This window comes from Trematomus bernacchii, unplaced genomic scaffold (assembly GCF_902827165.1).
Source record: "Trematomus bernacchii unplaced genomic scaffold, fTreBer1.1, whole genome shotgun sequence".
Taxonomy (NCBI): domain Eukaryota; kingdom Metazoa; phylum Chordata; class Actinopteri; order Perciformes; family Nototheniidae; genus Trematomus; species Trematomus bernacchii.
Genome location: NW_022987593.1, coordinates 18702178 through 18720198, shown reverse-complemented (window position 1 = coordinate 18720198; position 18021 = coordinate 18702178). Strand labels below are relative to the sequence as shown.

The 18021-nt window shown below is 41.8% G+C and overlaps 2 protein-coding genes across 2 annotated transcripts; one reads left to right on the top strand and one right to left on the bottom strand.

Moving 5' to 3' along the window:
- The first annotated feature begins 313 nt into the window (after positions 1-313).
- LOC117481999 (persephin) lies at positions 314-1163 on the top strand. Its single transcript, XM_034129944.1, has 2 exons — positions 314-344; positions 631-1163. The coding sequence occupies exons 1-2, from the start codon at positions 314-316 to the stop codon at positions 1161-1163; spliced, it is 564 nt and encodes a 187-aa protein (XP_033985835.1).
- Positions 1164-2134: 971 nt separating this feature from the next.
- Positions 2135-11267, bottom strand: wdr83 (WD repeat domain containing 83). Its single transcript, XM_034130096.1, has 10 exons — positions 11121-11267; positions 10399-10509; positions 8434-8554; positions 7402-7507; positions 7261-7309; positions 5542-5668; positions 4977-5044; positions 4784-4892; positions 4117-4231; positions 2135-2836 (listed from the first exon to the last, which is right to left on the bottom strand). Exons 2-10 carry the CDS (start codon positions 10499-10501, stop codon positions 2678-2680), a joined length of 957 nt encoding a protein of 318 aa, XP_033985987.1. The 5' UTR covers positions 10502-10509; positions 11121-11267; the 3' UTR covers positions 2135-2677.
- Between the last annotated feature and the right edge of the window lie 6754 nt (positions 11268-18021).

Genomic DNA, 18021 nt, shown 5'->3' with positions numbered 1-18021 from the left:
TTACTTGAACATAGTGACATCACTATGTAACACTCTCGCTTATATTGGCTAGTGCTCCAACACATTGTACGTGATAGGCTAAGGGGCAGGACATCTCTAAGAGGTTGACCAATCACAACAGAGGCGGCCAGCTAACCAATCAGAGCAGACTGGGCTCTGGTTTCAGACAGAGGGTGAAGATGAGCAGAATATGTCCTTTTTTGTTTCTCTCTAAATTGTGGGGTTTTTACCCGTTGCTGTGAGGGTCCAAAGACAGTATGCTGTACAGTGTAAAGCCCCCTGAGACAAATGTGTAATTTGTGATATTACGCCCATGGCTGCCCCTGGCCAACTTGGGACCCTACGTGAGATTGTGTTATGAGGCCCCCCGGGTCTGTACACAACTCGTCACTCACGTGTCGCGACCGCTGAGGGGGGGTAGAGCACGCTCGTGAACTGTTAGTGCCGGAGCCTCGCTGCGGGGAAATTGTGGCGCCTATTATTGCGCCGCATTTGCGCATAAGATGAGGCCCTATGCACTCTGTGTGTTCTGCGTGTAGTGAGGGGCGGCCCTGATTACGCCATATGAACAAAATGTGTTTGATTGATTGAATTCTGTACATAGGATTTGACACTTTCTTCCTTTTCCAGATCACAAACAAGAAACAGCATCTTCTTCACACAACGGGGATGAATCTGCAGAAGCTTTTGCATTCAGAGCATCTGAACTTGAAGCTTCTGGACTCGGAGCATCTGAACTTGGAGCTTCTGGACTCGGAGCATCTGGACTCGGAGCTTCTGAACTTGGAGCTTCTGGACTCTTAGCCTCTGAACCCTCCCCCGCTCCCCTCGTCCCGGCCCGGTCTCGCCGCTCCGCCCTGGCCTCACCGTGCGGCCTGCGCTCCGTACTGATTCAGGTCCGGCACCTGGGCCTCGGCTACGACTCGGACGAGACGGTCCTCTTCAAGTACTGCAGCGGGACGTGCCCTCACGCTCGCAACAACCACGACCTGACGCTCAGCAACCTGCTGCAGAGCGGCGTGCTGCCCGGAGAAGTGAGGGAGCACCACCACACGCCCTGCTGCCGGCCCACGCTGCACGAGGACATCGCCTTCCTCGATAACTCCCACCGCTGGCACAAGGTGGAGAAGTTGTCGGCCGCCGGCTGCAGCTGCGTGGGCTGAGCGTGGGTCATTTAAACGGGGAAAAAGGGATGTATTGGGACAATTTGTGAGGATACGTTTGTATCATAGTGTCTGTAAATGATGAGTTTTATTCCTATTCCTAGTCATTTAAAGGTCTCCTATCAAGCTATTTGATGATTCAAACGAGGGGAAAGGGATGCATTGGGACAATTTGTGAGGATGCGTTTGTATCATAGTGTCTGTAAATGATGAGTTGTATCCCTAAATGACAGCTGAAACCTGTTCGTGGGAGCTTATTTATGTCAAAATGAATGAGCAAACATCTAAGCTATTTCCCCTCTCACTTGTAGGTGAGACCTCATGAATCCAGGGTTGTTGATTTAAGTGTTTTGACTTCAGCTGGTGATCTAACGGGCCTCAACGGGATTAGAAGTTTACGACCTTTGGCGGTTGCAGGCTTTAAAGAAGTACTCCCATAGCAGAAAATATGGCTCTTATTTTAGTTCATGAACAGTTTGCAGAGTAAAGGGAGTTTTTCTCATCTGACGTTGGCAATAAATATATAATAAGGTATTAGAAAAGAGCCCGGCAAATGCAAGCTGCCTTATTACGATACCTAGTCTTCTGACAAAAAGGTGAAACTGAAACGAGACATTATTCAACTACAAGCTACTTGATTGTTTCTGTAAATAAGCTGTATTTATTTTAATTCTTAAGTGCAATTGTGGGGTTATTAGACAATGGATTCAATGTACGAAGCTGCGTACAAACAACAAACAAACACAGCTGAGTGAAGTTCTTTAAAATTCAGACTGATTCGTAAACAACTTTTTAAAAAAAATGTATTTATGTAAGATAAGTTATTTATTTATTTGTTGCCATTCTTATGTCGTGCTGATTAACTTATTTTGTAATATGTTCATAGTGTGTTCAGTTCCTAATAAAGACACATTTGTACAGAACAGTGTTGGTGTTAGTATGATTAGTATAAAGAGAGAAATGACATGATGTGTACTCAGAAAAAAACTGGTTTATTTAACGCTTTGTACAAAAATAGAAGTTTTGCACACATACAAAAATCAAAGTCGTGTTCAAATAACTATCATCCACTCACTCCAAATCCAGGTCATGTTTTCTGTACATTTGTGAACCAAAGCCTCCAAAAAGTTGTTTTTACTTTGTAGTATCTGTATTAAAGTATGTTTAGCAATAGCTTCCATCTTAGGAGGATTAGATTTTAATGAAGAAATTAACCAATAAGATCATCTAGATATCTGAAGTTATCTGAATCAAGTAGATTTAAATAACTCACTTCTTGGAAAATAAATGACAATGTTTAAGCCAATTACAAGGTTACAAACACTGCTTTTGAGACTTCAGATTTATATTTTCTGAATATTCTTATTTCTTTCCAACGACGCCTTGTGACTCAAAAACTAAACATGGAAGTAAGAGGTTTTTATCCATGAGGTCGATGGTGTTGAAAGTTGAGTATTTAATTGTTATGATAGAAAATACAATCGTCTCACGATGCAAACTCATATTTCCTCCCTCTACGTGGCCATGGCCTCCTCCTCCTCCTCCTCCTCAGGCTCCGCCGCCCACACCTGGACACGCCCCTCCATGGCGGTGAGGAGGCGGGTCTCTGTGGGGTGGAAGGACAGTGATTGGACGACAGCTTTCCCCACAGGAAGCTTCAGGGTCAGAGATCCCTGCAGGAAGAAACACAACACATGCTTTCAGAACACTTTCAATGACTATTTCTAACATAAGGTTAGACATGATTTATCTAAAATCTGGTGGATAAATGTCTCATTTTGGAGTCAAAATATAAGGATTTGCACTACAGGCCAACTAGCTATTTTTTTGTTAACTTAAAGGTGTGGTAGGTAATTTTGGAGAAACCAGCTCGAGTGCGCTAGAATTTGAAAATACACAGCCGGAAAAAATCTGCCACTTCCTTCAGACTTCCTTACAGAGCCCCTCCTCCAACACACACGAACTCGCACATGACCAATGAGGGCACGAGATAAGTTTGTGCACAGATGGAAGGCTGACAGGCAGGTAGGCCATCCAGTTATTTTAGCCGGGCCGGCTCAGAAGATTGGTCGTGCTTTTTACAGTACTACGGCTTCCACAGATGACATTTTGATGGATTTTTTGTCAAAGCACTTCAGATATTCATTGCTATCGGGATGTTAAGAGCATTCCATGGAATATAACAACAAGTGTATCTCGAGCCGGTTTCTCAAATGTACCTACCCCACCTTTAAGAGGGAGAGTTTACCCCAAAATCAAAAGACATACTTTTCTTACTATACTTTTGTGCTAGGTCTTCCGTCTCTCCACTATAATAGAAGTAAATGGCACTTGGCTTGTTGTCAAAGTGGCAAAAACCACATATTTAAAAAAACTCAGCAAAGTTTTTATTGTGAAATCATGACCTGGTCAAGATCACCCACAGACCTCTTTGTGAAACATTTCTTAAAATAACTATTCTTAAACCCTACTGTTTATAAGTTAAGGTTGTGTAAAATGCTAAAGGTAACCCATTCTATAAAATGCACTATGAGGATGAATGAAAGCGTACCTCCACCAGGTCCCAGCTGTACATGCGTCATTTATCTAAAATCTGGTGGATAAATGTCTCATTTTGGATCCCTGAAAGATAAAAATGTGCACTAATAGCCAACTAGCTATTTTTTTGTCAACTTAAAAGGGAGAGTTCACCCTTCTTCCAACTATAGTACTAGGTCTACCTTCTCTCCAATATAATAGAAGTAAATGGCACTCGGCTTGTTGTCAAAGGGGCAACAAAAAAAACATTTAAAAAACTCAACAACGCCTTAATTGTGAAATCAAGATCATCCACAGACTTATTTGTGAAAAATGTCTTGAAATAACACATTTTAAAGCCAACTGTTTGTAAGTTAGGTTGTGTAAAGTGCTAAAGGAAACCCATCCTATAAAATGAGGCTTAATGAAAGCGTACCTCCACCAGGTCCCAGCAGTACACGTGTCCGTCCTCTGAGCAGCTGAGCACGTGAGTATCTTTCCCGGAGAGACAGCAGTCCAGCTTGTAGCCCTTCATCTTGTGTCCTGTATACCTGAGGGAGACAGACAGACAACATGAACCTTTGATTTTTAAACTGTATTTAACTTTTTCTTAAACAACGCATACAGTGACAAAGACAACAAAAACAGGTGTGCAGGTTGTCCATTTGTTTTACTAGGAGGAACCCCCCCCCCTAAAGAATAAGACTAGATTAATAGTACAAAAACATTTAAAATGATAGACAAACAGATGGTTGAAATCACAGCACAAACAACTAAAAAAACACATAAAAAAAGGTAATGGTTGGCTATAGTTAATATGTGTTATACTGTAATTCAGTTTAAAAAATGAGGAATCAGTTAGGGAAGAGTACACAGTTTCAAACTTTCCATGTACGTTAAAATTGGTTGCCATGTCCTATAACATTTGCAAGTGGAGCCACCCAAAGTACACTTTATTTTCTCCATGTGTGGAAACTTCATAAGTCCTGTCACCCACTGGACATGAGTGGGAGACGCCTCCTGCTTCCACCTCATAAGTATAAGTCGCCTAGCAATTAGGGACATGTTCTAACTTTGACAGGATGAGAGTGAACACGACTCACTCTCCCAGCATCTCCCCGGTGCTTTTGTCCAGCAGTCTGACGGTAGAATCCAGACTGGAGCTCAGAGTGCACTGACCGTCCTGACTGAAACACACACATGTGATGGGACCTGCAAAACACACACACACACACACTGTTACAAGTGCTGCATTTTGTAGTACTGCTAGTGGTGAATGCATCATGAATTACTCACTGCTGATGAAGTCCACGTGCAGCTGTCCCTTCCTCAGGTCGTAGCGCCGCACTCTGCCATCCACAGACCTGAACATGAGACAATAACAGAAGGATATTTTAAAACAGAGCCACGGTGACATCTGAAAATCAGGCAAGGAAAGTATAGAGCACATTACAACAAGGCTATTCCTACACACCAAATAAAAAACTAAATAAAATCATAAAACAACATCGATAATACACAGAAATTAAAATAAAAACCAGCATAAAAAGAATAAGAAAGGTACAAAAATACAAGAATAAGCGGTGGGAGATATAATGATTTAAATTAAAAGCAGTGTCTAAAAGAAAAGTCTTCATCCTTGATTTAAATTAAGTGAAATGCAGTTTTCTGGGAGTTTGTTCCAGAAATAGGAAGCAAAATGACTAACCACTTCTTCTCCATGTTTAGTTTTGATCGGTAGAGAGGTGAGTACTTCAAGTACTAAACTAAACTGCTGCAGTCTGAATAAGCAGGACGATTTATGATCAATGTAATCTTCAAATGAACTGTATTTAATGTCAGGAAGTGATTGTGTTCTGACCCAGTGAGCAGCTCGTGCTGAGCCACCTTCAGGCTGCTGACGCCGTCTCGAGCCTCGTCCAGAATCTGGATCGGCTCAAACCTCCTGGAGCGAGTGTCCCAGCTACGAACCGTCCCATCAAGAGAGCCTGGAGGACACACACACACACACACACACACACACACACACACACACACACACACACACACACACACACACACACACACACACACACACACACACACACACACCACACACATCACACACACACACACACACACACACACACACACACACACACACACACCACACACACACACACACACACACACACACACCACACACACACCACACACACACACACACACACACACACACACACACACACACACACACACACACACACACACACACACACACACACACACACACACACACACACACACACACACACACACACACACACACACACACACACACACACACACACACACACACACACACACACACACACACACACACACAGTTGTATATATGAAGCACAGCACAAGTTCTTTCAGGAAGACTGTCTCTTACACTCTCATTCACAAATCCTCTCTCACTCACTCGCCCTTTCTTTCAATGAGCAAGCCCCCACCTTTCCTAGTCGGCTTCTCCTCCCCCTAAATCCATCACAGCACGATGGGGTCTAATCGCCAAAGTTTAAAGGTCACCTATCATGCTATTTTTAGGCATATATTATAGGTCTCAGATAAAAAAATATAAAAACATGTCTATGTGTTTTTCTCAAAATACAAACAGATCATGCATTTTAGAAATCCCTCATATCCCTCTATTTCAGCCGTGTTAGAGAAACGCGGATTTTGGGTCCTTAGCTTGAACAAAAAAGAAAGAGGAGGCGGAGCTAATGCCTGATCAGAATTGTACCGATAAAGTTAAATTCTGCTGTGATAAAACGCCATCCTGTTCTAAACCACATCAAGGATTATTTCTGAAACAGTATGGAGCTCAAATGCTTTTTCTCTTGCGGGTTTATCACAAGATGAGTTCTTTTTTATTTCCTGCTTTTTAAAACACATGTGCTCTCCAGTACAGGTTAGCTCTGAGTGTTAGCGAGGCTTGCTAATGTAAACAAAGACGAGATTACGTCCAAAACACGTCAGGCATTGTTTCGCAACTCTCTGTGGGTCCACCATCCGAAATTACGTAATATCGGCAGCAAATCTGTATCCGCTCGGGTACACCCGTTTTTAAAAGATTTGGGTACGGAGGAAAAGAGAGAGGGTTTTATTTTCTGACGCTGCGTGAGTTCCCTGACACACCGGGGACTTTGCATGATAGGTCCCCTTTAAGATAATATTGCCCTTTGTTTACATGGAAATAAATATGTTATCGCACTAAACTAACTTGAAGTCTCTACTGATTGAACTCTTTGTTGCTTTTGCTTTTACTTATTATTGACTCAATGTTTTTATCAATGAGGGTAGTGTCTCAATGACCAATGGATTATAAGTAAAGGTTGAATTAATGAGTTCCCATTGAAACACAAAATTCGAATCAGTTAATGATCAGTACTCGGGTTGATGAGTTGGTTTCAATTTAACATAAATACTTAAAAAGACACTTACGTAAACAACTCAATGTTAAAGTGGAAAGACATTACACATAATTAATCCAATAAAACACACATTTGAATGATGTTTTGTGCATTTAAGGTATTTAACACGTGTGAAGACTCACCAGAGAAGATGACAGACGCCTCCTCGTTGAACTGGACACAGTTGACTTTCTGTAAGACAGTTAGGTGAGAACAAACATTAAAAAGAGTTTAATAGACACAACAAAAACCAAACTACAGTACAGTATCGGTTTCAGACTCACCCCAGCGTGACCTCTGAGTTTACGAGTGACCTGTCCCGTGGCGACGTCCCAGAGAATCAACGACTTATCAGAGCTGCAGGAGCACAGCTGGCTGTTGTCAAAGGAACTGGTGAAATAAGAAAGTAAAGATTATTTGTTTACATGTTTACTTCTTAAAGGGCCCATGTCATGCTTTTCTGGTTATTACCCGTCCCCTTGTGTGTTATGAAGGTTCTGCATGTAAACGGTCTGCAGAGACAAAAACCCTCAAAGTACACCCTGTAGCGAGTAAAACTCTAACACAGAAAAGACCTGTCTATGCTGCCCCAGAACGCCTCGTTGGAGATTTCTCTTTTTCCATTGTTTGCTTCCTGGGTTCTGTGACGTGTGAACACCCAAATCAACAACACATGACCGGATTGGCCCAAATGGACCAATCCGCGGAGCACCTCACACACCAGGGTCCCTTGGCTAACTAACAGGGAGTCCCATTGACTTGCATAGAGCTCCCTGAACGCTGGTAATAGACGAGTTGGGATGGTGGAGAAATGCTCTCTGCAGACCCATTCTCACAGCGTCATAAACCTTTTTCTAACTCAATATCAAGCCACACTTATTGTTGTTACTTCGGCTGTGAGTGTTTGTGTGTGCTCAGGATGAGTTTCGCTTGTTCTCGCTGTCCCGCTGTATCGCCAACCCAGAAACCACACCAGTAAGCCAGCTCACTGAGCAGCGAGCCTCGCAACGTCCCGACCAATCAGAGCACACTGGGCTCACAGGGAGGGGGGGGGGGGGCAGGAGCTCCAACAAGCCGTTTAGGACAGAGAGTGAATACACATACTATACAGAGATGCTGTATGAGAAACCAATGTGAGTTTGGAAAATTGCACAATATAAATGTATTTTAGTAGACCTCAACAATGGAAATATGATCAGTAGAAATGGCCAAGACATATTTGGAAGTGGTTTATCACTATAAGTGTTTCCACTGCATGTTTCTGATTAAAACTCCCTGCCACTCTATGGAAGAGGCTGTAATAGAAACTCTCTCACCCGTCAGCGTCCAGCACATCGTATCCATGTCCGCTGTACGTCTTCAGCAGAGTGCCTCGACTCACGCTCCACAGCTTCAGAGATTTGTCGCTGCCGCAGGAGAGAATGTAGTTCCCGTCAGCTGACATCACACAGAGGAGGGAAGATAAAGACACTTAATGGACGACTCAAGACTCACATAGAGGGTTCACGCTCACAAATTGCACCAAGCACACAATGTGTTAAAGCTAATGATTAAAAATGATAAACCCCTTCAATGTCGTGCATTTTCAAGCATTTGGACTACCTATGTTGTAAATGTATAATTTTTTCAATTTACACACGGCATCTATTGCACGTCTGTTGCTCTCCCCAAGGTTTATAACATGTTCCCCCGTTGACTGTGGGGTTTCTTTGGAAGTTTTTCCTTGTCCGATGTGAGGGTCCAAGGACAGAGGGTGTCGTATTGATATTCTGTACAAACTGTGAAGTCCACTGAGACAAATGTAACATTGGTGATATTGGGCTATATACATAAGATTGATTGATTGATCGTGAATCATATCACAATTTCATTATCAGTCAAAATAATGTTTTCCAAATCATCCAGCCTTAGTATACGCCAATTATTGTATTGTTCTATTTATTTGGCTAGTGCAGCACCACATTTACCCTCTGTGGATAAATAAAGCTGTATCTTATCTTACTGATGTTTACATTACATGTTACTTGTTAGACGCTTTTATCCAAAGCGACTAACATACTCAATACTGTGGACCAGGGGTCGGCAACCTTTTTGATATGAAGTGCCATTTAAAAAAAAAATTGTTATCAGCGTGCCAACGATCGAGAATTATCAACGGGGGGGGGGGGGGGGGGGGGGGGGGGGTGTTGAGGATGTTGAGGAGCTTGACGCTCGTGATCTATCAACAGAAGGGCGGGGGGGCCTCGCTGCGGGGAAGCAGTGTGTGGACCTGTCAGCGCAACTTACATGATACCGAATTTAACAAACACATTTAAATAATTGGTTTAAACGGCATAATAATAAGGACGATCGTCCGTTCTGTGATTCTCCAGAACACACATGTTATGATATTAGGGTCATGCAGAGTGAGATGAGATCGCTGTCCCTTAGAGAGAGAGAGAGAGATAGGGGTGTGGCGTGTGCATGTGAGTATGTTTCTGGAAGTGAAACGAGGCAGCAGAAAAACAGAGGTCTGTGATGTATTTTGTGAAACAGAAGAACAGCTAAATAAATGCAACAGCCTCCCAAGAAGAGCTCGCCTCTCTCCAGTCATTTAAGCTAAAGTGGGTTATTGAACCTGAAGCTCGTTGCTTCTGCCCTCCTCGACTACGGTCTGGGAGCCGACAGGAAAGTTCAACACACAGATGGCCAGTCCGCCCCTTTGTAGCATATTATTTCAATGAGAGATGAGCAGATCGCCACTGGGCTTTCAACTAAAGACACACACAGCCACGCAAAAACTGCGACATTTGTAAAGCTCCTTATGGGTACTGCAATTTGTGAAGTGCTTTCCTCTGTGGTGAAACGATCAGCCCTGCACCACGGAGGAAAGCGGCAGAAAGTCACCTGGAGTTAAAGAGAGTGGGGCTGCGCTGCGTGCATGGCTCCCTTCTGCAGGTAACGGGGAGACGCGCTCTGGCGGCGGTCTCGTTCAGGATCCGAAAATACAATTTAAATATTTTGCACACTTATTCGACTTATTCCTAGTGTGCCACTGGCTACGGTGCCGCGTGCCAATGCTGGCACGCGTGCCAGGGGTTGCCGACCCCTGCTGTGGACAATCCCCACAGGAGCAATTTGGGGTGAAGTGTCTCAGGGACACAACGACATACTGACTGCAGTGGGGTTTGAAGCTGTGCCCCCCTGATCCGAACACCAACGCACTAGTCCACTGCGCCACACGCCTCCCTATATATATCCCAATAGTCTGAACATCAGTATGATATATATTTCTGTCTCACCGTTGAAGCGCACCGCCCGGACGGCCCCCTGCTGGCAGTCGATGCTCCTCAGAAGGTGTTGAGGGAGCTGAGGAACCTGAGGTCTGGGCTCCGGGAACGACATCACGTTACCTGAGAGGACAAATTATAAATATAATCAGAATCAGAATATGGTTTTATTTTAAGAAGGTTATTTATTTGCAAAGAACATGTCCTTGTGTGTGATGAACATATTGAGAGAGAACACACATACAGCAAGTGTTAAGAACCGAAATAAAGAGCAGAAGACAGATGCATAGAAAAAATACTGCACCTGCAAGTCATACATAAAGAAGAGCAAGAAATACAATAACACATGTGTAACACATTGCAACTGTGTGTTAGCATGAGAAACATTTATAATAAACAGTAATAGTAAAGATATTGATGAGGGGGTGTACAGAAGTTTACGACATAATAATAGCTATAACCTCCTTTTACACTATATCAAGTGTATTTGTACAACTTGTTCAACAAAGCTCTGAAGACAGACTGATTGCTAACGTTACTCAAACTACAGTATAATCTAGGTAAGCATTTCTTCTTGTAAAATAAAAACAAATGCACAGAAAAGTAATGGATTTGACAAAAATAAGAGCGTTCTTGGATCACATGTTGGTCTAACAGTGCATTATTTACAGTTGACATTAGCATGTTTTACTGAATCATTTTCAACCCACAGCAGTTATTCAGGTGACACTCACTTATTTATCCGACTTGAACCGAGTTTGCTTCAGGGTAATGACATGTTGAATTCCTGGTGCTTCAAATCATGAATTAATAAGAAGTTTATTCCGGATTTTAACCATTAACAGCTTCTTCTATTCATTTATCCACCATGTTTGTGAGTACGCGCAATGCACCCTGGGAACACAGACTCCTTTCAAAATAAAAGCACTTCCTCTTCTTCTTCTGTGGTGTTTTACGGCTGTTTGCTTCCACAGTGTTGCATCACTGCCTCCCTCTGGATTTTACTGTTTCTCACACTTTTATAAAGTCTTTCCACCAGACCAGACATTCTTAAAAAACGTGCTTTCTCCACAATCTATTGACATGTATAGACTTTTTGCACTACTTTTTATTTTATTTTGTATTTTGTGTTTTTGTATTTTATTATATATGTTGCATTGTTGGAGGAGCTCAGGTCAGAATAATTTAATTGCCATCTCTACACTGTAGCTTATGTGCATATGACAATAAAACCTTTGAATCTGGAATTGAATCTTATTAGAATCATGGGCGTCACTTTATTAGAAAAAGTGGTGGAGACCATTTCTCCAGATTTAACATCAGCACAGCAGAAGACAAAAGATATTCCTCTCCTGGGTGTTGAACCTCGAACACCTGCATGAAAACCCAAATGCATAAACCTCTAGACCGGCAGTGTGGTTTTAAAACAATGAATGCCAAACTACAGGTCTTGTTGTGATGTGATTTAGAGTGAATCTGTACCTGTATGCACACAACGAGCACACAGGTATTGAGGACAGAACATGGCATAAGTATAAATTAAATAAACACATTAATACATGATAAATACAGGAATACAAAAATACAAGAATTAATAAATGTGGAAAAAAAAACGAGAAATAAATACATGTGGAAATAAATACAGGAATAATAAAAAAGAAATACTGAAATTTGTGTCTAATGAGAGTTGGGAATAATACAGAACACACATTATTATATATATTTAATGTATTTTTTACATTTATTTTCACTTATATTTATAGATTAATTAATGTCTGTGTCTGTGTTTCACACAATGTTGTTCTGCTTGGTCGCCTTGTATTCTGTGGATACGACAACCTTTATAACAAACTTACTTTCAATTGCTCTGAAGGTTTCAACAAGTGTCTTTAACAATATCTTTGAGCTGCTATCATATTCAATTTCACTTCCTCTGACCAGTCCCCCTTTTATTTGGAAGCTTTGTGTCAAGTTGTACACAGTGCAAGGAGAAACACTTCTCTATTCAATACATATTTTAAAAGCTTACAGCACCGGGAATTTCCAGCATATTCATGTTCTGTATTAACCTCAAAGCCCCCTGAGACAAAACTACAATTTGTCATATTGGGCTGAATAAATAAACTTTGATTGACTTTTATTGATGGATTTGGCGCAAGAAGTACACTTCTCTTCAGAGCCCTCGAGAGCCAGATATAAATTATTATTAGCGTAAAGAATGGTGTTGCTATTAAAGGTTTTGCTTCTACCTAAAACTCAGTAACAGGAGTGTAATGGATGGGATTTCTAACAGGTTTGAGGTCTTTGATTTGAAGCTCTTCTCCACTGTAGCAGTGAGATAACGCACACATTTAACAAGCAGTACAATACACACTAGGTTAAATCAACATGATAACTTGGCTTCTTCTGACTCAAAGACAACCGCTCTTCCTCTCAGCCACATCCGAATGATGGGCTGTAGTTCAGAAATGATGATCAAGTTATAGCCGGTATGTCCAGATCGAGGTAACCGTTTTTTTGTAAGAATGGAGGTTTGGTAAAGTTGGAAAGATACCATGGCTTACTGTTAATGTTTACATTAATTATGTGACCGTCTCTGTTTCCTGTAGATATTTAATTGCTCTTTTTACTGCACTGTTAGTGTACAGTTTTACTATTATGCTGCTGTGTTTATTGTATTTTTGTAACTCTGGCATAACAATTGAAGTCTTATCTTATCTTATCTTAATTCCATCGATTCTAAAGGACTCTGAACAGATGTAAATAATTGGACTGTCACTTCCTGTGATGAGTTTCAACGAATGTATTTACCTCGCTGTCTGCTTTGTGTGACCTGAGTGTCTGTATGTGTGTTGCTGTGTGTACCAGTCTGTGTGCTTTCTGTGTTACTGTGTGTACCAGTCTGTGTGCTTTCTGTGTTACTGTGTGTGTCAGTCTATGTGCTTTCTGTGTTACTGTGTCAGTCTGTGTGTTTCCTGTGTTACTTTCTGAAACTGTGTCGGTTTTCTCTGCGTTGTGGCGGGGTGGTGCGGCTAGGTGTAAGAGGTCGGTTGCTGACAACGCCACCTGGGGGAGTTTCGCCCAGAGACAGTTTAAGGGTTAATATCAAAGGCTACTTTATTTATAAAATACAGAATATCTAAAAACACCAGATACAATACATTTCAATAAAATCCACACTTTGGGGGAAAGGACAGGGCTGGGACTTACCACAGCGGCAGTTAACAAAAAAGGGAGTAAGGGGTCCAAACTATATCCCCCGTGACACTGCACACCACACAAAACAGACACGTGAAGAACACCACTGCTCCCACCAGGGAGTCTGCCGCCTCAGGCCCACAGCACCTGTCCGGCACAAGACAAAAGGTTAGGGTTCTGCCACGTTTGGTGCAGAAAGATAAACAAAGGAAAAACAACAAAATACACCAAATCTGAATTAATGTAAACACAAATCAATAAACAAATTAAACCAAATGAAAGTAAATGTAAATATCATCATTGCACTCATTTATCTATTTACCCACCAGAGGTCGCCAGCAGACATGGCAGTGTCCAAAGACACTGAACTAGGGCTCTAGGTTTTCTGTTTGATTTTAAAATAGGTAAAATATACTATTGCTACGAGGGATGCTACTAGAAAGAAGAATAAACGAGAACTAGAGAATGCAATTCCTGAAGAAATTGCTAGTGGGAATGCTTTATGCTGAAAAGCTGACGCTAAACTGCTATGCTGAAATGTAATGTCTAAGAAGAAAGTGAAGAATTTAGATTGAAATGATACATGCACACTGGGGGCTTGAATGTGTGATGAGAGAAGAAAAGAAAGTAAAAAGGCTTGGAAAAGCAGCAGAATATTTGAACTGCAAACTTTTGAACTAACTTGATGGCGAATGATCTGTCGCCATGCCAATGGCATTTGATGACATCCCATAATACGCTTAGATGCGTTGATGGCTGCATCGTTACCAAACCTGTGTAGTTTTGGGCCGTTTGGAGCATTTTCCCTGAAGTTATGAGAAAACCGTGTTTCATGGCGAGCATTGTGTTGCCATGGCAACGGCATTTGAAGAAATCTCAAAACTGTCCCGTAGATGTCTTCACGGCTGGACTGTTGGCATGTGAAGTTTTAGCACTTTTTGACAATTTTCATAGGAGTTATAGCAATATCGTGTTTTATTGCAAGGGATGGCAACAGCTTTTGAGGAAAACTCACTAATGGCAATGGCCCTTTCACACCGGCGCTTTTTCCTGTTCACACCGCAGCGGCGGCGCGTCATAGCTCCGGAATGCGGTTAACTTCCAGCTCCAAAAAATTGTCGGTCCAGAGGCAAGAGCTTCGGAGCTATGACGTGGCGTCGCTTACGTCTCTTACGTCGAGGCGTGCAGGAAACCTTACTTTGACCATCCGTTCGCTGTTATTGATCATTGTGGAGATACATGGGCTATACAGGTTGTCATGTCCGACTATCACAAGTAGAATCATAATGAAAAATACGCCGGTAAAAAGTGCCTGTAGAAAACGGCTTAGCAAGTAGTCAGTTTAGCTTCGGTTGCTATGCTAACATCACCCATGTTATACCAGAGAAACTTTCATAACAGCGTTGTGATGCCAAACAGCGTCAATTCAGACTGACACACATTCACTTAAGGGGAACTGGGGATATGTATCAGCTGCTTGTGTGACAGTCAGACAGTGAATACTTTAGAGCCGTGTGAGCTAACCCGGAGCTAACGGGAGAATAAACTCCCGTGGAAGTGCAGCCAGCACTGCAGCGGTCGGTAAATGCCGCTGAAACACATTAATAAACAATGAACCACGGCACTCTGGAGAAAAGTATAAGGTTGGAGCATTGTGTTGCCATGGCAACGGCATTTGAAGAAACCCCATAATTGACGTAGAGCTGTTGAGCTAACGACGACAGCTGTGTTTCACCATACTGACTTCAACATGTTCCACCTATTTTATACAATATTGGAGTACGCCGGGCTCGGTAGATTTCCAAGTATGCTGGACATTGGAGCAGTACTTCGGCGGCACTCGATGACGTAGTATGCTTGAAATAGTGGCTCTGCAGCAGCTTTACTCGCGATTGAGAAACACCCAGGCCGTGTCTCAATTCAAAGGCTGCACCCTTCGGAGTACGCAGCCTACGCGGTCCACGGAGGACCCAGCCCACGTAGACCGGGTAGGCTGGACCGAGCGGCCTACGAAATGAGAAGGGGTGTTTCTCAATCGCGAGTAAAGCTGCTTCAGAGCCACTATTTCAAGCATACTACGTCATCGAGTGCCGCCGAAGTACTGTTCCAATCTCCAGCATACTTGGAAATCTACCGAGCCCGGCGTACTCCGTTTGGAGAAATATCGAGGCTGCACATGAGTAGACTTCGCGGTCTTAAAATCCCCACAATGCTTTGCGCACGGACCAATTTCCCCAAATCTGTGGCGGAAGATGTAAGAGGCGGGGCCTCTCATATGACGCACACCTGCACATTTGCTAGCGTGTTCCACACTTCGTTTTCCGAATGCCAGGAAGTTTTCTTGACTCGCTTCTGAAGCAAGATGCTCGGCAGACATGTGCTACCAAGCAAGCGCACTCGCGATTGAGAAACACCCACTGTCTAGCCTACGGAGGGCTTCGTATTTACGTCACGTGATACGCGCTGTTCGGTTGCGCTGCTCCAGCAGCCTGCTAGCAAATTAGCTTACAAGCTAACTCAGCTGAAAAGGATCCAGAAACTTTACTTTTACTTTTACATTTTTTGGAGATCACCGTCGGCGATGAATTAAAGAGGACCATGGCCAAGTAAATAAGATGAAGCTATTCCTTTAGCCCCCAGTAATGTTACATTAGTAAGTTAACAAGTAAATTATATATAGCTGATGTAATTTAATCATATTATTTCATATTTAAAATAAGTCTTAATTGTTCTGTACTAATAAAACAATATGTTTTTTAAATGAACAAAAGCATGTTGTATAGATTGATTCTTAACAATATTAGTGTTCTAATCTTAATAGCTGTGATCATAACAGTTTATATTCTCCTTCTTCCCCTAAAGCTGCCCAGATGATGTCCCACTGACCCCAGGTCAGCACCTCCAGGTCCAGCAGCACCGTGACCCCCCGCTCTGCTGAAATACACAATTAAACATTTTCTATTACCTATTTTTTGTATTAATAAAATTAAACTGAACACAGTTGAATGACCTAGAGATATCCTATTATTTCACTGCTTATGTACACATGTTGGAAATAATGGTTAAAACCTCAGTAAATGAAATAAACAATGTGTTTAACAATTACAATGTAATATAGTATTTTCATCTTATCACAAAGTAGAGGTAAGAATATATCCACCCTCTCTCTGCAGCTTCATGTCTTCTATTATTATAACTTTCATCATTGAGACAGGAAATCAATCATGTTATTTAACATCATCAGCAGTAAAACAAATATCAGCAAAAGTGTGTTTATGGAGTTGTTTATTTGTATTATATGTGCAGCGAGTAAATAGAAGCAGCTGTTTGGGGAATCAGACAGACTCGAGCTATAATCGTTACATATCTATTAAAAGAAAGGACACATACAAAATCTAATTCTGAAACTAAGACACAACGGACGGTAGGACGGCAGTGAGCAGAGGTCTGGGTGGAGGAGGGTCCTGATCGCCGGTTTGCTTTCTCCAGCACCTCGGGGGGTCCAGGTGGATGGCAGCTCTGTCCTGATGATCCGCTGTGCACTTTTCAGATTAGGGGTCCTTCTCCAGCAGATCCATTTCTCCAGAATTGTCCTAATTACAGAGAAAAACAAGAGAAAAAGAAAAAAGTGAATTAATCATATTGAACACAGGGTTGCAGAAGTATTATTGCAAAATTTAACTCTAAGCATTTCAGACAAACAATCCCTAAAGGATCATTCAAAATGATGTACTGTTATGGTTTTTAAAAAACTAAAGAGATGAAGACAGTCACACGTGCATCCCTTTGACAGCACGGCACAAACTAACAACAAGCAAAAGGCTGCTGTCTATTTGTGATTGTCTTATTATTATGGGATTATGATACATTAAATAAACTTTAACCTAAATAAAAGATGATCAAATCTGGTGGAAATATTTAAAATAGGCTTTTCTTTTAGCCCTACCTCAAAGCAGCATGAGCTGAACACAAAGGTTGTAATGTTGTCCCAAAGTTTAATAAACAGTAAAACATTGCAACATGTCAGAGAAATAAATAAAGCTAACAGCAGCTACACGTCAGGGTAGCATTTTATAAATCCCACCGTACTGTAGGCTATACCGGTCTAAATGTTTTCACTTTGGTCTATTTATGTAATATACATTATAACTTATCTATAACAGAGCCTCTGTATGACTTTAGTAAACTTCTGAATTGAATTAAAAATAAGTGTAAACAACAGTGCAGTACGTCCAGCTAGCTAGTTAGCGTCACATATTTATCCATATTATTTAACGAAAATGTACGTTTTAATGCCCCTTGGGTTTGACGTGTGTGACGTTAGTTAATTTAAAGTAAGTTAAAACCCAATACTCACATTTATTAGTGATTCCTCCGCTTGCTGCTGCTTTTAAATCCACTCTGCTGGGGAGACCGGAAGCCATTTCATTTGAAAAC

Bases quoted from the DNA above. Each gene is read 5' to 3' on its own strand.
- LOC117481999 (XM_034129944.1), top strand. From the start codon at position 314: ATGGCTGCCCCTGGCCAACTTGGGACCCTAC. The intron at 345-630 runs GTGAGATTGTGT...TTCCTTTTCCAG, and splicing joins TGGCCAACTTGGGACCCTAC to ATCACAAACAAGAAACAGCA.
- wdr83 (XM_034130096.1), bottom strand. From the start codon at position 10,501: ATGTCGTTCCCGGAGCCCAGACCTCAGGTTCCTCAGCTCCCTCAACAC. The intron at 8,555-10,398 runs GTGAGACAGAAA...GTGTGATGTCAG, and splicing joins CCGGGCGGTGCGCTTCAACG to CTGACGGGAACTACATTCTC. The intron at 5,045-5,541 runs GTCAGAACACAA...TCTCATGTTCAG, and splicing joins CAGCACGAGCTGCTCACTGG to GTCTGTGGATGGCAGAGTGC.